General features: G+C 38.0%; 1 protein-coding gene across 1 annotated transcript in view; it reads right to left on the bottom strand.

The window, feature by feature from the left end:
• Positions 1-19371, bottom strand: part of HDAC9 (histone deacetylase 9) — a 275826-nt gene that overhangs the window by 109921 nt on the left and 146534 nt on the right. Inside the window, exons 15-16 of the mRNA XM_030971826.1 lie at positions 17887-17936; positions 3586-3693 (exon numbers count right to left, since the gene is read on the bottom strand). Coding sequence (XP_030827686.1) covers positions 3586-3693; positions 17887-17936 — 158 coding nt within the window. The remainder of the gene's footprint in view (positions 1-3585; positions 3694-17886; positions 17937-19371) is intronic.

Here is a 19371-nt window from a genome sequence, read left to right as displayed (position 1 = left end):
CACATTAAAACAGACAGACAGAAGAGGTGTGTCTCTGATTCCACATAACATAAATACCTCCTTGTGCATCAGCAGCTTTCCTAATTACAAACACCTCAGGAAAAGGTAACCTTCATGCAATAATGAGGCTCATCTTCTACTGTAAAATTGCCAAGAACACATTCATCAGACATGTAAATTAATGAAAAAAGGAAAAGCATAGCATTTGACTTAGTATAACATCACACTTATAGTGCATTGATATATTTCAGTAGTGGTGTGATTCTTTATTAAATACTAGCTCAAAAGTATATCAAATGGATATTAATGACTGTTTATGATATTATTAAGCAGATCCACAGAATGCTTAATTTTAACAATTGTATATAATTAAATAAAAAACATCCAGACTAAAACTTCCCAGAGAAGTGGCAATTTGTCTTAATTAAAAAAAAAAACCACCAAAAAAACCCCAACAAAAAAAAAAAATCAACCCCCCCTTGTAAAAAAAATCCCACCAACTCCCCCCCCCCCCCCCCCCGCCCCGAAAAACCTGCACCACTGTTAATTACTATTGTGGCTATTGTTTTACATCCCTAGTACTGCCACACTGATGTTTTTCCCAGTGATCAAGGAGATCAAAGAAATCTGATGTCTCACAAGGGGTTTGAACTACAGCAAAGAGAATTCCTCTTAATTCCTTGTCAGTTTTTGAACACTGTCCAAATCAGATGAACAACATCTTGCTGTTCTCAATGAGACTTGTGTGCAATGGGACTGATAGTCTCAGGAAATTCAGAATAAAGAATTTTTTGCCCTGTATATGAGTTTGACTCATGCCCAGCTCTGTAATGAATCTCCCAATTGTTCTGCAGACTTTCATGGTTTATTTTTCAGTCTCATCTCTTTTCTTAGCAACATAGTTCCAACCACAATCACTTTGTGCCACAGCAAGCAATATCAGTAGAGACCATGGAATAAGCATCGACATTGAAATGTCCTGTCTTTCCTGAAATGAACTTTATATGTCAGATCCCTATCCATACAGGGCACTTGATGTTTGTTTCCACACTCTAGCCCAGCACTGTTGTAAAAAAAATGTGGGGTTTAAATTGATTGAATTGACACCAAACTGCCAGTACACCATCTGATAGCAATCCACAGTGGTAAACATCCAGGGAACTACCATGGTACGCTTCTCTGCTGTGCTCATCTTGCTGTTAACATGTTGTGGAGCTGTTATAGCTTGCATGCAATTCTTGGAAGGTTCATTTTTTGTCACCCAAAAATTCTGAAGCTGTAGCAGATCATTCCAGATTCCCATCAGAGCTTAATCCTCCCACTCAGTGCTCACAGTACAGGCCCCAAATGGTTGCTTCACATGCATATCTGCTCAGTGAATGCACATGGAAGTGGTCAACTTCATCTTCTTCCCCTCAGATTTTCAGAAGTACACTACAAGATTGGTATTTTTCCAAACAGAAACAGCTGATCAACTTATTTTTCTACAGATAAAATGCAGGAAGATGGAAAAGGAACATGGAAAAGCACAAAGGTAGACTGGAACACACAGACCTGTATGGGTCTACAATCATGGAGATTGTAGAGAACTCCAGAAACCACTGCAAAACCCCCCCAGCGCAATTTATGATATGAGAGTATTGAGAGTAACTTGCTGGCAAACCCTGGGTTTGAATGGATGCAGTGACAATCCTGAGTGACAATGCACACAGGATGACTGTGCCAAAATAGCTAATGTCTGGACTGTTGCATTTACAGAACTTCTGCTAAAATGCTTTCCTACTGACAGTCAGGCATTAATAACCTTTCCATAGCCTTAAATGAAAAATACCACATGCAGATTGATAGTTCATACAGATGCCATAGAGGCATGTAAATCACTGGGCTTCATGCTGGAAATCTAGGAGCAGGTTACATAAACACCTATAAGGAATGACAGGAATATTCACAATTCTCTTTCACAGCAAATCCCTTCAATTTCTGTTTTTCTGATGATTTGGTTTAAACCAATTGCTGGACATACTGAAAAATTTCCTTTCCTATGTCTCAACTTGCAAGTTGCATGAGACTTCAGTTCTTTGTATTGTAGAAAAATATTCTATTTAGGATCAACAATAATGTTACATTAAACTACAAACTAGTTCTAAATATAGAATATCTAATACTAAATATAAAATATTTGTTTACAGACTCCTGCAACACCAGTAGAAAGAGAAGTCTCACAATGGCTGATGATTCTTTTCAGCTGTCTATCACACACTTATTTAAGCAAGAGCATTCACACAGTGTGAGACACACCACAAATGTACAGAGGTAAGAGATAAAGATTCTGCAGTGGACCTCACTCATGTCAAGTGCACACAGGACGTATCTCACTATTCTTACCAAAACTTGCTTTTAAATTGCCTTGGACAGTGGTGTGTGTCCTATAATTTCTAAATATACGAACTAGCTGAAAAAAATCCTTGTTCATTATTCCTGTGTGTGGAACAATGCACAGAGAGTTACATATCTTACTATGCCAAAAAAAATCTTAAAGGGGATGAAGAACCCATCAGAAAAGATACACAACAGGATTCCATTCAATGCACCCTGCCCCTGATCTTTCAAAGTTTGTACATTTTGTGTGGTACCTGAACACAAAAATTCAGATAAACATAAAAATATAAAACTGCATTTTATTATGTCAGAGCTATAGTACTGAATTTCACCTATGCTTTTAAAACCCTGATACATTCTGTATCTATCTAAATATATACATGTGTATCCATTCCCACATGGGTAGCTAACATTTTGATCGAAATGAGAGAAATACACAGGAAGAAAATTTTCCAAACAGAATTTGTAATTTTAGAAATCATCATGCAGTGTTAATTTAAAAATCTTTATTTCCATCTTGATTCTGGAAATAGGACTAAATCCATTAGTGTGTGGACTGGAAAGCGAATAAACAGTTTCATTAAGGAGACATGTTAGCTCCAACAATGTTTATTGGGGCAAGCCTGCACTCCGGCTGCATATGGTGTACCTTTAAATAGGGCCGTTAAAATACCAAATAAAATGTCAAAGTCTGTCAGGTCTGGAGCTTTTATAAATTGTTTAGACTGGGGATAATTTGGGTTTCGTACATCATGCCTCTCAGATCCGGCGGCACGGAGACAGCAGTGGGAAGGGGCCCGGCAGCAGCAGGGCCACGGGCAGGCTGGCAGCAGCCGGGCACCGCCTGCCCAGCGCCCTCCTGGCCAGCCTCGCCTCCCCTCTCCCTGGGTGGTATCCTGAGATTACGCACGTGACTCAACAACCATATTTAAAAAAATTAAAAATAAATAAAACTTGACTTCAAAGGGAGCGCCGCAGCCACTGGCCGGAGATGTGCACTAACTTCCCCTCGGGCTGCAGCACCTCAGCGCGGGCACTAGCCCGGGCCGCTGCAGTTCCTGCCCTGCCACACCTTGGCGGACGCGCTCCCGGCTCTCGTCCCGCCGCCCTCCCGCAGCCGAGCGCTGGAACACGGCCGCCCCTGAGCCCCCGCCCGCGCTCCCGGCCCGCCCGGCGCTCCCACCCACGGCGCGGCCCGGACCTCACCTTCAGCTCCCGGGAGGCCACGCGGGCCGCCAGCTCGATGACACAGCCCACCGCCATGCGTGCCGCGCCGGCCGAGTGCAGCTCGTTCCAAACGGTGTCACTGTCCACCTGAGCAAACAGCCGGCCCCGGGAGGAAGGCAGCGGAGAGGGGAGAGGGAGAGGGAGAGGGAGAGCATGAGAGAAAACAAACCCGTGAGGGAGGGCTGGCAGCGTGACAGCCCGTGTACAATAACATCAGTCTTCCGTGCTGGCCAGCTGAAAGGCCTTCTGGACATGGCTCTGCTTATGCTTTTTCTCTGCACGGGCTTCTCCAATGGAAACACATTCCTGTCATGCCTCGCTGCCATTCCCTGTTTAGATTTCTCATTACAAACAGTGTTACATCGGCCGGGCCCGGCCTGCTCGCCAGACGCTCCTCAAGCTGGCTGGCGAGGTGACGGGGACCTGCCAGCCCCGGACCATCGGGAGTGTCCATGGGGAATGAAGAGCCACTGCTGCCGCGGCAGAGACACGGGCAGCCAGTGCCACCAAAGCTCATCAGTGGCACATCAGTGGCCCCTTTCTTAAACAGAGTAGTAACCCCTCGTTTTTCCTTCCCAGGCGGTTGTTTATAAGGGACTGAAATTGGAAAAATTAATTGCTTTAAATAATTTCAGCGGTCACTCTTGCCATAGACAGAAAATGGAATTATACAAAGCAAGACCATTGCGTATCTCCAGTCTTGATGAACCGTTAAATTTTGGCTGGAAGGCTTTATTTTGTAACGGATGAACAAGGGGTTTTTAAGCAGAGAAGGTTATCTTTTGTACCTTCTAAATGAGAAAGTGTGATGTGTGATACATTGCATTATAAAGAATGTACTGTAAAGGTGGCTAAGTAGCGCTGCTCTACAGTTTCCATCAGTGTGCTAAAACTTTAATTTTGAAATCTATTTTTAATAAGTATTTATTTACAGAAACATACCAAAAGACATAGGTGAAATGCTGTATATCCCTATATGTATTATTTATTATGTAAAGCAGACAAAATGGTGTTAAATAGTCTGAAAAAGTTATCCAAAGAGACAGCCAGACTTCCTTGATGCTCCATGGGAAATGCATTTAATTGTAGCATACCGTACAAATATATCATGAAAAGAAAAACGTTTAGAAATAGACAAAATACTGTGGCAGATGCTATTTGGATGACTTCCAAGCACACTGAGACATGTTTTCAGTTTGAACCAGAAGCTTCTGTTCCTAATTCCATTAAAAAAAAAAAAAAGGAAAAAAATGCAAAGAAATCAAGTAATTGAAAATGGATGCACTGCTACTTGACTCTGGAAGTTCAGAGGAATTTCTCTGATTAGTTATTTGAAACAGAAAGAAGCTTGATCTTCTCTACACCTGTCAAATGTCTTTGCCATTACTGTTACAATAATATTATATTTCAAGCTATTAAAATGATCTTATTTTTTCAGTAGACTGGACCTGATTTTTCTATCATTTTGATCGGTTTGTGTGCATGCAGCAGAACTAATGGAAATAGTTTGTATTTGCAGTAGACCTGAATAAGAAAACTGGATTTTGCTTGCAAAGTTTAGAATAACAGTAGAGACAGCACACTCTTTTCATCTGAGAAACTCAAAATGTTGTACAAACACAATTAAGCATCATCAGCTTGATACGGGATGATTTATTAGACTTGTTTTGTAGATTGGTAGCTTGAGATTTGAAGAAATAAAAGTAGATTTTGGAAAGATGTGCACTGATCAATAGGTAACAAGAAACAAGAAAGAAACCAAGTAGTAAAAAAAGTAATAACATAAGTAACATTAGGCAGATCTTTAAGTTATCTTTCTGTTGCTTTAGAGGAACTGTGAATCAAATTTCATTTTTAAAGCTAATCAGGAGATAAATAAGTAGAGGTCATTGGTTAAATCAATTTAATCAAACCATAATAAAGTTTGAAAAATACTGTGCAGTATTTTAAATAAGGAAGCATCAGCAAGAGGGCTGGGAGGGAGTGCTTTCTTACCATTTTTATGGCCAGCAAATTAAGCTTAACGTGAAGGAGTGGCTGATGAAAATGATTCAATGGCAGCTGCTCTGTACACCAGGGCATGAGCAGGAGCAACCTGCATCCTCAAAGGGACTATGATTCATTTCCAGGAAGGCTGATTAAGTTAAAATTGTAACCACAGCTTGAGAGTACCCACCCTTAAGACAGTTGTCTGCTCTGACACATGAGACTGCAGTCTCTCCATCCACTGAATGCTGAGCATTGGCCAAGGTACAGCATTCATCATTTTCTGCTTTCAGCTGAGTGTGAGGAGACTGAACAGGCTGTAAGACCAAGTATCTTCCACTGAAAAATTTCCCTCAGACCACTTGAATGACTGCTACCTTAATTTACCTGGACTGGTAGAAAAAATGGGCAATCAGGAAACAGAACAGTGTTTCCTGAGAAATTTCTCAAAAATTACCACCTAAATGAACACAGGAAATTCAGGATATTTTAGCTAATCTCTTGGGCATGGTACCTGTAATGAGTGGTAAAGTCTTAAAGCTAGGGCTAGCCAACTGAAGCTCCGTACTTTCATGTACTGTTACTATAATACAAGAAAAGTAACACAAATATTTAAAAGTAACATGAATACTTACCTTTAAAAGGCATAGTATTACAAACACAGGTGGAAAATACTGTTTAATATTCTTGCAAAATTAAGACTGAATTTCTGAGGAACATCTCATGAAGAATAATCTAGAAGAATGCGCATCACACAGCCAACACTTTAGCTGTAACAACTAGAAAACACCATCTCACTCCATTTTATATCTCTATTAATTCTAAGTATTCCCTTAAATGTTTCAGGTGTTTAAACAGATTTTCTTTTAGTGTTACTCAGTGTTTATTTTGTAAATTGCTGTTGAAATACACTAGTATAAATGGCAAACCCAATAAAATTACAGCTACTGGCTGGCCCAGTTGTCAGGCTGTATATGAAATGAAGCTCTAAAATCCTACTGGTATGCTTTTCTATATTCCTGTAAGATGAAATGGTTGGGTTTGTGCAAGTAAAGGGAATAGGATTAGACACTGTGGTTTCTGGTTCTAAGGCATGTATATATCACATGTATCTGACAGCCTATCTATGCTGACTATGCATGAATTTGTGACAAATGTGATGCTTTCTGAATCACAGACTATGACGAAGTCAGATAGAATTTTATAAGAGGTTATTTTTGTTAAAGTGCTTTGGAGCAGCCAAAGAATTCAGTGAAAAACCTGTCTGGATTAGGATTGTTTTTCAGACAATGTTAAACAAAATTTACAGAAAATACAGCATTTTTAGCCGAATTCTAACCCAGAATCTTAGCGGGTTTTTTCTGTTTAATTATGTTTAATATTTAAATAGTATTTCTATTTCGGAGTCCTTTAAAATTTGTCAGGATAGAAGAATGTTCTGAATTGAACCTGATGAAAAAACCATTTTTTAAAGCATCAAAATGTCAGTGTTGAACTATGAGCACACTACACATTATGTTACCAACAATCCTATCACTGCTACAGTTCTTCAAAGCAGAATTGTGCATGATAGTGCCAAGAGCCAGAGGACACGAGCCCTATCTGAACACTGACTTCCTAACACACATATGGATTTACTTCACTCCCAGTTTCCTGAATGAGCACTGTAGGTTGCAGGCTTTTTCAAGCACATTTAGTATAGCTCAATCATTGGCATGTGTAGCAAAGCTAATACTCTGCAAAGCTACAGATGATAGAAATTAAGCTACCTGTCCCTGAAGTGGATGTGGAGGCATTAAAGAGGAAGGGAATGACTTAAGTGAAAAGAAATGTAGGTAAGTTCTCCTGACTGAACGAATTAATATTTCAAGCCCCGTGTCTAAAAATTCTCTGCTTTGCACTGCAGAAAAAAACTTGATATGAATGCTTCCTGTAAGAAATATCTATGTGATAATGCCACTTTAGCAATGAAGACTTAAAGCATACTCAAAACAAGCTAAGAAAGAAGCCTTACAGCAGAGATACTTCAACACACAGAAAGCTTGTACTATAACCCCTTTAGGTCTGGAAAATTTAATTTTAAGGAAGACTGACTGCAAAGTTTGAAAGTTGCCAGCTCCTTGTGTTGTGCTCAGGTTGTGGGATATGTGAAAATGGTGAGGAAAGATATGGCAATATACATGAGGGAGAGATTCCTTACTTCACTATCTTTCTGAAATCACTGCAGTTGACAAAACTGGAAATGTTCCTTGTCCTGCTATTTAAATTTATCTGGAACCTACCTCAGGGGGGCCAAAAAGGAGTGTGATTAATAATGCTAAAGCATTTCTAAGATAGTTGCTTTTTGTTTTATCTGTCCTTCCTGGCTACAACGCCTCTTCACTCCTCATCTTCTATTTCAGTCCTCTTTTTCCAGAAATCTCCTGGGATCTGTCAAGTGGTCATTGAATCACAGCTCTGCTGACCAGAGATGCTGCTCACAATCTGATGAACCTTTCAGTTTTTTACACCCTGCATGATGTATTCATCTGTGCAAGTTATCTTTCCTATCTTCCCTTTTCTATCTTTTCCTGAAGTTGCCTTGAATACATCCCCACTGATAACTGTATGACAATATAAAAGAGAGCCTAAACTACTGCTTTGGGATGAATTCAAAGCATCCTAGAATTTTTCTCTCTCCATTCCTCCTCCCACCCACAAACACACATCTCGTGATTTAATGTAAATTCATTTTCTGCAGTAGAATTCTGATTTTACTCTTAAGAGGAATTAAAAATACACTGAATTGCTCATCCTGCTCTGGATTCTCTGCACAATTGTTGCCATCATTAAAATCAAAACCAATCCTCTTAGAGATACCACACATTCCCACAAGAGATACTCATTTTCTGACAACAGGTCAAAAATGCAATTTGTCATCTAGTTGTTCATGGAAATTTTGACCTGTGATGCTCCTTGGATAGCAGTCATTGTATTCTATGTGTCCAATATTCTGGACAACAAGAAATTCTTTGCAATAGTTCGAAAGGATTCTTTGCCCTTTCTTTAAAAGAGTAGAGATTGGACTCAGTTGTTCTTGGAGGGAAGTTAGTTAGGTATGCATTGCAAATGAATACATTTCAACACAAATCTAGAAAAACAACTCTGTTCAAAAGCTTCTGTCCTTTGATATGAGTGATTCTAATGCTGAGAATAAATGAAATTTGCTCAGCTCACAGTAGTGTAGCTATGCAGAAAACAAACTGATTAAGAATTTGTGACAAATAATACTGGACAGTACTGGCCTCCTCAGTGATACTGAAATTTAATAAAACTTAGATATTTCAGAGCGAATTCCTGTGTTTTAGCTTTAAAAGCATTCAGAGTCTCACACTCTTTCACTTATGCCAGAGCAAACGTGTTTCCATTGCTGGGTTTTGTTAATATACTGGCATGAAAACAGAAATTAAATATTTTTCTGAAGTGTTCCAATCTCTAAAAATTGTGTGGCCTTTTGGTATCACTTCCAGCAAGGAGTCTGTCATTCTTAGAGACAGTTGGTGCCAGCTAACTCTACCACATAAGTTTGTAATATTTTGCTCCTGACCGTGAGCAGTGCAGCTTCCCAGGTGTCATACTCATAGCTCTCACCTCCCACTCTTACAGATGTCCTGGTGATCATTCATCACCTCTGTGATTTCCACCAGGAAGCAAAAGGTCCTCAACGTGCTTCTCAGCTGCTGTTTCATCTCACCATGACTAAAGAAGCGAAGGTGCGCGCATCATCTCCAAGGAGCAACTTCTAATGAATGGCCTGTCAGCCATGTCACTCGTTAGGGAACAAAGGAGAAAAGGTTTACATGGCTGACGTCTTTTCCATGAATTCCAGATACAGGAAGTGTGTAAAAGTGGACTACTTTAGGAAAAATATGTACAGTGAGCTTCCTTTATTTTTACTGCTATTGCAGCTGTATCAAAGATTTTTTTCTGTCAAAGGCATTTCCAGCTGTTTTGATGTAAAATGCCTACCGTAAAGAGTACCCACAATAGCAGCTTTGCGTATTTTCTTGCCTTCCAGTTTGATTTACAAAAACATTTGCGAAGGGCATGTGATCTTTAGGCTCCAGCAGGATGAATAGTTCAAACAACCACCACAAATCATTGCTTAAACAAAAACCATGGAACTCCCTTAGTCTTGCATTGACTTCTGTGTTTGAATAATTTCCAGTAGGAGAATTTATCAGTAATAATATTTATGGAAAAGGGCTTATAAAAATAGTTTTAAAGGCTATTAATTCTGACCCCAAAAGCATCTTTCCAGGCTTTTTGCAAGAACAAGGAATGTGAGCAATACACAAACCAGTTGTATGTAGAATACTTAACATCTTTCAAGTTTCACCTGCCAAGTGAAGTAACATGAAAACCCAATCAAAGTCAATTTTCAGAAAATATTCAGTAAAAAAATTAATTATTAATTAATTCTTGAATGCCTAGCAGAGTTACTGATGTTGGTAGTCATCCCCTGATTTAAATGCAGCATCCCCTCTGTAAAATGAAATACATCTTAAAGTTTGTTTAAAAAAAAAAAAAAAGTGAGGTCACTATTGGAAAAGAAATAGCTTTACATTCAAAATGAGAAGCAGAAAAAAATCAGGCTAAGTCAAGCTGAAGCCTGAATACAACAATATCTCAAAAATAAATAGTTTTGCCTGGTGTCTCTCTTAAACTAACTTTTATGACAGACATCCAGAATGTCAAGGTCTCATAAAGCATACATTAGACACTGTAAAGGATCTCAAAACCTTTGTGAAACAGTGATGTGTGGACCATTGTTAGGGGCAATAGAGGGAGGATAGCATGGATTAGATGTGGATTAGATCTTGTTTTTAGAAAAAAATTCATAAATAAAACACTTAGGCCCAGATTCAGGTCTCAGATATGTGGCATATATCACCAGATGCTTGTAAAAAATGTTACTGCACTTTCAGGCCTAGCCCTAAGTAGTCTATTAATTTAACTTGACATTTGTTTTAGTATTTAATGGGTTAGTGTGTGAAAATGCTTGTGCAACTGCCTTCTTATGTTTGATCTTGCAGTTTCCAGGAGTTTGTAGACAAGCAGATACAACAATGTATAGCTGGTTGCAATGCATACAGTTACAGAAAATGCAACTTCTGTGTGCAATATTCAGGCTTTAGTTTTGAAAATTTTCATCATTTACCTCTGAACACAATTTTATTAAAACATAACATTTCAGCTTTCTGCCTGGATGTAGATGATCTTTATGTTAGAGGCCACTGTGGGACTACACTACAGCCTGGTGTTCATTCAGATAAGCAACACATGAACATGTACTCTTCAGGGAGCTCTTCTGTCCATCCAGGGGTTAAATTCTGTCAATGAACACATGATATGTTTTTAAAGTGCAAATGTGAATTCTTCTTCAATTAGAGAATTACTGTCAAATCCATATGTGTGTATGTGATAAAGTCTGGGAATAGTCACTAGTAGTAGTAGTAGATTGGGTATGATACTATTCCACTATTTACATTTAACATACCTGTGCATATTTGTCTATATCTTTCTATATCTATATCTATATCTATATCTATATCAATGTCAATGTTTTCTATTCTAGCAAATAAGGAGTTTCTTTGCATAATGTTTGCCTTTGGCAACACTATAGTTTTTAGAAAATGCAGAAAATTAGGTTAGACCTTTAAATATTTGGCTTTACAGTAGTTCATTAACTTCCCAATAATTTTCTGTGTTCCATAAAAAGTATATTTGTTTAAAAATTTAATCTGGTTGAGCAGCAAGGGGAAACCATCCTTTGTTAAAAAGGGTAAAAAAATAGTTTGAGAGACCAAATTGTGTATTTGACGTGTTGTGAGATTACCACGTCTGAGCTTTTTATCCTTGCCTGCAGCAAGTAAAAGCAGTCTGGGACTATTCTAGAACATTATATTGTGCCTGCAGCAATACCAAACTCTGTCTCTCAGCTAAGCAGTTTCACCTCTCGCTGAAACATCAAGGTCTGTGGTAGATGGCACAGGGCCACCTCAGTGCCATGAAAGAACAAGAATGAAATGAAGTATCTGCCTTGTAATGTGAAGAATTTTTTTTTTTTTTGTGGCCATGGTGTTGATATAATAAATGTGGCATTTTCGCCCTGCCCAGGAGACACTGATGGACTTCCCAGAACCAGAGATGGTCTGTGTACCTCAGTAAAGGAAGGCTGGCTGTTTCCTGCTGTGACCAAGATTCACCTTATCACGCTTGTTTGGTTTTTTTTCTAAAATCAGTGTGCATAAAATTTCTAACTTAGTTGTTTCAAGTCTCTGTCAATAAAGGAAATCAAGGACCTCTAGTCAATTCTTCCAATCTTAGGTAGAATGATTCCTGCTGTACTGATGAATGTGGCTTTCTAATGCCAGTACATAAAGCTGGACAAGGGAATCTTCAGATATCTGTTGTTCTGGGCTGCAAGTTAGTTAAATTTTAATTAAATTAATTCTATCTATTTGCTATTTTTTCTCTAGACAAACTTACAGCTCTGGAATAGCTCCATCCCTAGTGGCCTTAAATTGCCCTGGGGTGGTACCCAGGGTGGCCTTATTTATGACACATTTTGTTTACCTCTGCAGACAATATCACAGTCAACACCGTGCAACTGTGAGTCCTAAATAGTCTGCAAAATATGCCAATTAAAGTATGATGTGCCTGTTTTTTTGATGAAATCTATTTCTTTAGGGGTGGTATAACTGACAGTTTTAGGAGGTAAACAAGTCCTTCATTCCTGGGAGCCTTCTGCAGGGTGCTCCAAAATGTTGTAACTGGCAGATTTCAGTAGGTTGAGTCAGGAAAGCAATTTAAACTATTTGGTGAATATATTGGCAGCATGGTATATTAATGATTTCACAATGGAAAACTTAATATTGAGTAGATGAGCTTATAGAAATTTCAGATTGCTTTCCCAAAACTAGGAAACAGACACACTTTTTGTTCAGAGGACTATGCCTATTGTGGTACAGCCTGGAATATAGGGAAAAAGCACAAGTTAATTCTAATATCTCTGTGAAGGTGATGGTTCATTTGAGTGCCTAAATGATAGGCAGTCTAATTTCTTTACTGACACATTTGTGTGCAGGTATAAGGACAGATACCTAAGCAGCCTGGAACCTAAACTTGCTACAAGAAGGCAATGCCACTGCCAACATTTTCTTGATTTTAGACAGTTCTACCATGTTAATGGAACCAGTTTGGTGCCATTAGCTCTTATAGAAATAAGAGGAATTAAGAGTCATAATATGTAAAGGCTGAAAATTCTTCCTGGGCACAGACTGAGAAGATCAAGGGAAGAATGAGAAGCAGCAAAAACCAATTTGTTTCCTGGATGGCTTACTAAACTTGTGTACTAGTAAAATCTTGCCTTTCTTATTGCATTTCTTCCTGTGTGGTCAGGGCAAAAAGTAGCACTGTCAGCTGCCACTGCAAGGACTAGCAGGAAGGAATTTAACATTCAGAAAATATGAATGTTTTGTAAGTTTTATAAATATGTTGAGAGATTTTATAACTATAAACTTCTTCCCTTGGTAATTACAGGTCAAATTATTTTCTGATATGAAAATCCAAGTTACACTTTGGTTTTCTAAACAAGACCAGCTTATCTCAGCAGAAGATATGATTTCTCTTTGCTGCTGTAACAGCAAAATTAGAGGAAATGCAATGGACATTCCATATTATGTACAAGCCATACTTAGCCATTCAGATGGCTTGATATTTAGCCCAAGAGCCACTCTATTTAGCTCAATAAATATTATTTTTGTGAAGTCTGATTTTTTGCAGGGCAGCTTTCTCCCCCAGCTCCTCCTCTTGCAGTTTAAAGTTCTGACTACGCATTACAGGTTTGAAGCAGTGTCTTTGGTGGGGAGGATGGGGGGAGAGCAGGGGGGATTGGAAAGATGCCCAATTTCATATGATAAAAGTGAAATTCTCTTCTGTCTGCAGGACAATCCCCAGGGAACAACGTATGAAACCCAAACTTAAATAAAATCATATCCTGTTTGCAAACATCATATTCCCTTTGCTTCTCAGTAATCTGGACCCATAAACCCCAGCACAGCTTGAGAGCCCATTCCTCATCTAAACAAATGCCATAAGCCCCTTTATACTTTTACAACCATGTCAGAAAATAATATTGACTGCCAATAGTGATGTGATGGGAGTTGCCTCCTCTGAGCCATAAAAGAAGCAGTCTGTTATCAATTTCTCTAAATGCATCAAGGGAATTATGGGTGGCTTCAGTTCCAAGTTATAAATGACAATTCAAAAGCCGCAGAAGTGTTTGAAGCTGGGAGACGATGATGACATTATCATAAAAGCCTGCTCTTCTTTGCTTTGGTGGGGTTTTTTTGCCTATCAACTAGACAAAAAAAATATGGCTGAGAAATGACTTCAAGATTTCTTCACACAGCAGCAGGTCAAACAGGCAAGAAAACAATCACTATTTTTAGTGACAGACTGAGACAAGGAGATGAAACTTACTCCCATTAAAAGTAGATTTCTGCTTCTCTTATTGTCCTTTTCACAGCACAACAGGAGAGGAATTGCAATAGATGGATACATTGGTCAAATGATCAGTTATAGCTCTAGTGGCTGTTTACAGATGAAAAATTGTGGAACAGTCTGACAATCCACAGAACCAAAATGTAATTTGTGTTTATTCTCCCCATTTGGCCACTTCACCTGCAATCTACCCACCTCTCCTGGAAAAATTTTCACATTCCAAACCTCTGACCAGCTGCAAGAAACCTTCTCTTTTTATTAAAACTGCTGGCCATCGAGCTGCTAGTCTCTCTCCAACACAAGGAATTTCATCCCCCTGGTATTAGAATTCTCTAACAACAGTTTGTTCTGGAACAAGGTTAAGCTTGAAAGAAAAAAAAACCCATAAAAAGCATTATTGCAGGAGAGAGATTCCATACTTCAGTGGATTTTATACTCCTGACCCTGGATAGTCCTCTGATAAAATATTAACCATCAGTGAAAGAAAACCTGTTATGGGCAAATTTAGGATGCTAGCTTAGGCAATTTTTTTGTCTCTTTGTGAGATATGTTCAGTTTAGCTGTACAGATGAAACAGATTTCTGCTCTTAGGTAAGAGAGCCAATTACTACTTATATTGTTAAGCTAAAAAATTTATTTGATTTCTCCTGAAAGCATAACATACACTAAGCCAATGACTCTGACATAATGAATCCCTAGCACTACTTAAAAGAAAATTCATATGGATGAAAAGTATGTACAAAATGAGTAAACTGTAGTTTTACATACTTTTTTTCATTGCTACAAAAGATTTAGTGGAGTGTTGGTAAAGGATCAGAAAATACTAGTTATGGACACAGGCTGCCTCTTGTTTGCTTTTCAAAGTTCTTGAAACAAACTTGTTTTTTGCCCAAAGGAGAGGATCCCTGATGTTTGCTGCAGTTTTAGAACAGAGATAAGAAAAGCAGTAATAGAGTAGAATTCAGGGTTACAGAAGTTACTTGGACTTTTGTTTGTGAACAATATAAGTCCATCAAGTGATCATGTCTTCAGTGTTTAAGAAGTCCTAGCTTTCATTCCTTGATCCAAGAGCAGTTTTCATTCTGTTCAGTGATTCTTTCACGTCAAATTTATAATGTGTTTGTGGAACAGGCCTCAGAACTAGGACTTGGAAGTATTTATAATTGTATTTAATAGGAAGATCATAGCCCTAGGCAGATGGGCTTGAACTACTTAAGGATAAAGCCTTACTTGTCCAGTGCTCTTTCCAACAATGGCATCACTTTAGTGCATGGTGTGGGGGTCCGTAACCAGAAATAGTATTTGATCTCCTGTGTGGTAGCAACACTCTCTAAGAAATGATATATCTGATATTAAATCCAGCCTGGGAGTGGACAGAACTGAGCCTAGGTTTCCCAGCCCCTGTGTGAGTAGTCAAACCACTAATCTATTTAATGACAGAGCTGCATAATAACAGTAAGGTCCATGTATGGTTAGAAAATAATAGGATCAAAGAGCTCTGAAAACCCTCATCCAAAAGGCAATCATAAAGTCTCCTGCAAGAATGGAATTTTTTTCTTAACACTGTATTATATTCTGTAGCAAACAACTAATTATACAAGCAAGGAGGAAAAAATATACAACAAGCATAAAAAAGATAAAATTCTTCCATCCCTCCCTGAAATCTTTGCATGAACTACACTTCCTGCTTTTCATTGATTACTGCTTTATACCTTTCATTTAAGTTGAAAGCTACTAAGTAGCAATATTTCTTCCTCATTTCCACCATCATTTCTGAAAGTAAGCTTAAGAATTGTTTCCACATAGTTTGAAGCAGCTCCCTTTCCCTGAGTTTAACCAATCGTCAGCTAAATATTGCTGAAAGAAAGCTCCTAATCTGATTATTTACCTTGAAAAAGGTCATAACCCATTCCTTTAAAAGAGCCCCACAGCAAGCCTGACAGTAATCATATATAGAAAGGCAGACCAACTAGAAAATAAATAAATAAAAGATCCATTTCTACAACATGTGCTTTAATCCAATTTCCATGAATTTAAATAAGAAATAAATGAAACAGACTGGAAAAAAAGTGTAGATGAATTTAAATGCTTAAAACAGTGAAGTTGTAGTGAGCAATTCTGACCTGTGTTAGCTTTAGAATGAAACATACTGTCATTAGTAGCAGGATTTCAGAGCACATCTCTGGTCATCTCTTGTCACAATAATCTGTTTAATAGAAAAGTCTTATCCTTTACTTTTTAAAGAATGCTATAGTCTATTTTACTATCCAAGGCCCTCAAATAGATTAGAACTTTTACATAATCTCCTTTTTACTCAGAAGCCTGAACATCCTTTCTCAAATTTATTAATTTTTTGTTCAATTTTCTCTGCACCAGCAGTGTGAAAAATTACCTTTTTTACACACCAGTGTGTGCATATATGTGTGCATGTGTGCACACAGCAGTTTACAGAAGTGCACGTGCAATCACATCTATATGTCAATATGTAGTGTTAGCTGAACCACATATAGAAATGATGCCCAAGTTTCCAGATTGGCAAGTTGCTAGTCACCAGCTTCCAAATTTTAGGCAGGATCTTCAGCAAGCTAAGCCCAAGGTAGAAGAGCTGGAATGATTATGACTTCCTGATTATTTTATTTTTAATTCATAGTTCAGAAATCCACCAAAATTACAAAATACTGAAGGTTAAAAGGCTTTTTTTTCTTGAGCGTGTTAAAACCTTACAAAAATGAGTATTTCTTCTGTCATATAAACATACTAGTATGGTATGGAATTTATCCTTTGTGAAGAATAAAGGTAAATAAAACTGTATAAGGTAGCAGCGAAAGTTGACCTCCAGAGATAATGCTTTTATGTCTGCTCAGACTTTTCAGAGAGGATACTAAGAGAATTCACTGGGAAGCAGTAAAAGGGAAGTAAAATATACATCAACCATCCAGCCCACTGATATCTAGAATATTACTGTTTCACTTTGATATTGATGACATCAGTAAATAATGGATCCAGCTGGACCAAAAGCATGAAATGCTTTTGTGTGAAAAGCTCATTTATGTGAAAAATTATTTCTCCTGGGAATTATCTTTGCTACAATTTAATAGGAGCGTGATACCGGTATCAGTAGAAATTCTACATGGTTTTCACTAATTTAGCTTTACTCTTTCACCTAGTGTTGCAACATGTTTCTTTCTGCGGACTTTTGTCTACTGTGTCCTAATATGAGCTTGTCTTCAGGATGAATCTATTTCAAAACAGGGTATAAAAATGCTGACATATTTTATTATTTTAATACCCAAGTATTAAAATAATAAATTTTTTTATTGGCTAGCAGCTAGTGAGCCCTTTTCATGCTAAATGTTAGCGTTGGCAACTTATTTGTCTTTCAGAGAAGTGTGGAGCCATATTTACTTTTCAGCAGTACACGAAACAGCTTCTCCAAAGCTCATTGTGCTATAACAATTGTGCCCATGGTACTTTCCTCAAGAAATGAGTTCGTATAGAAAAACCAAAGTGGGATAACTAGAAATTGGCACATTTACACCAAATTTGTTCCTAATTCTTCCATATGTCTCTTGTAATGTGCTGTCTTCCATGTCTTTGAGGACACAGTGCGTTTATGGCTCATGTTTCATCTCTACATTTTTTATCAGCTTCTGAAGACTTTGAACTGATAGTGCTAAAGAATTAGCCAGAGAGCCCATATGTTTTGTGCTGTCCCTTTTGTGGAAAAAAGAAAAAAAATCTACTTACCCCAAGTCCCCCACAAGGCAACAAGGAAAAGAGTTTTTGAGACACGTTTCCTATATATTAAAGGAAAAAAGAAACAGTAAGTATTGTTTATCAAAATTATTTAAATAGTGGAACAGTATTTCCTTATTCTTTATAGTAATTCAGATTTTAGTATTATTATCACTATGAAAATGCCAGATAATAATATGAAAAATAATCATAATATTTAGAAATCAAATCAGCCATGGGACTTTTAAGGTGCTGTTATGTAACAGTGAAAAATCTTAAGACTGGAAAGTGGTAATTTCAAAGGAATTCAATGACCAAAATTCCACAGAAAATCACTCTGAACTAGGGTGACTAATCATCCTGATATCTGTAGCTGATAAGCAACTTGACTAAGCTACTCATCTCAGTTTCTTTTCCAGCTACAGGACTGAGGCAGGCACCTCCATCCAGCCTACATGACTGATGGGATGAAATATGCTTGAGAAGTACCTGTTTCTTTTCACTGACAAGAGAGGGAACTACATTAAGTTTACATAAAACTGATAACTAATTTCTTAGCTTCTTTGCTTCAAAAGAGTTTCGCCTTTGAAAATTGCAGCCTTAGTCTTTCTATCTGTGTAAAAATGCTTTTTCTTCATTTATGTTACATCAATGATTGGATTAATATTTTGAAAACATAACTTGAAATACTATTTTTTCAGTATTATTCAGTAAATACATTATACTAAAGGAACAAAAACTTAATAGGCTTTAGAATTTAATTTCTAGCTAATATGCTCTATACATTAGCTAATATGATAGGGTTTACCTTAATGTTTATACTCACATTTTATTAATTTTTTTTTTTTTTTGGTACTACTAAACTCACAGTTTGTCTTGATAATGACAATATGAAAACTGGGTAACGATCTCAGGATTTGATGCAATTCCTATCCCAGTGTGTAATCTGATCCTAAGGCAGCTGTGGAAGAGAACATAAGCTTTTCCCCTGCCATATCACAGAACTGGCTTTGTAACTTTGCCATCTGGAGGAAACATTAGATAGTGAATCACTGGAGTTTCCTAGAGGAGTCACCCATTGATATGGAAGGGGTGAATGCTGCAGTTACTCATGTTTAGCAGGTGCCAATGAAATGCATAAAGACAGCTATAAGCCATCATCTTTGAAGTATGAGAGACCAGACTGCAAGGTCTGGGATGAGGAAAGTGCTTTACACTTTGAGTAAAATCCAAGATGCATTTTTATCCGACTAGAGGCCTTTGATCAGTTTGCACAGTGTGCGAGAGAAGCCAAACAAAACCCTCTGTGGAGCTACCAGGGGAAATGCAGGTGCAGCAGCTATGCAGAATATTCTCATACTGTGAGTCCTAATGGCCCCAGACATGCAAGGAAATGTTGGCTGCAGGAGATTGTCAGAGGTGCAAGTTGGAGTTTCCAGATCTTGCTAAGTAGATCCAGGGACCAATTTTTCACTTTTTACTATGGGGAAGATGAAA

The sequence above is a fragment of the Camarhynchus parvulus genome, chromosome 2 (assembly GCF_901933205.1).
Source record: "Camarhynchus parvulus chromosome 2, STF_HiC, whole genome shotgun sequence".
Classification (NCBI taxonomy): Eukaryota; Metazoa; Chordata; class Aves; order Passeriformes; family Thraupidae; genus Camarhynchus; species Camarhynchus parvulus.
The sequence above is the reverse complement of the archived record's forward strand: the minus strand, read 5'-3'. Positions and strand labels throughout refer to the sequence as shown.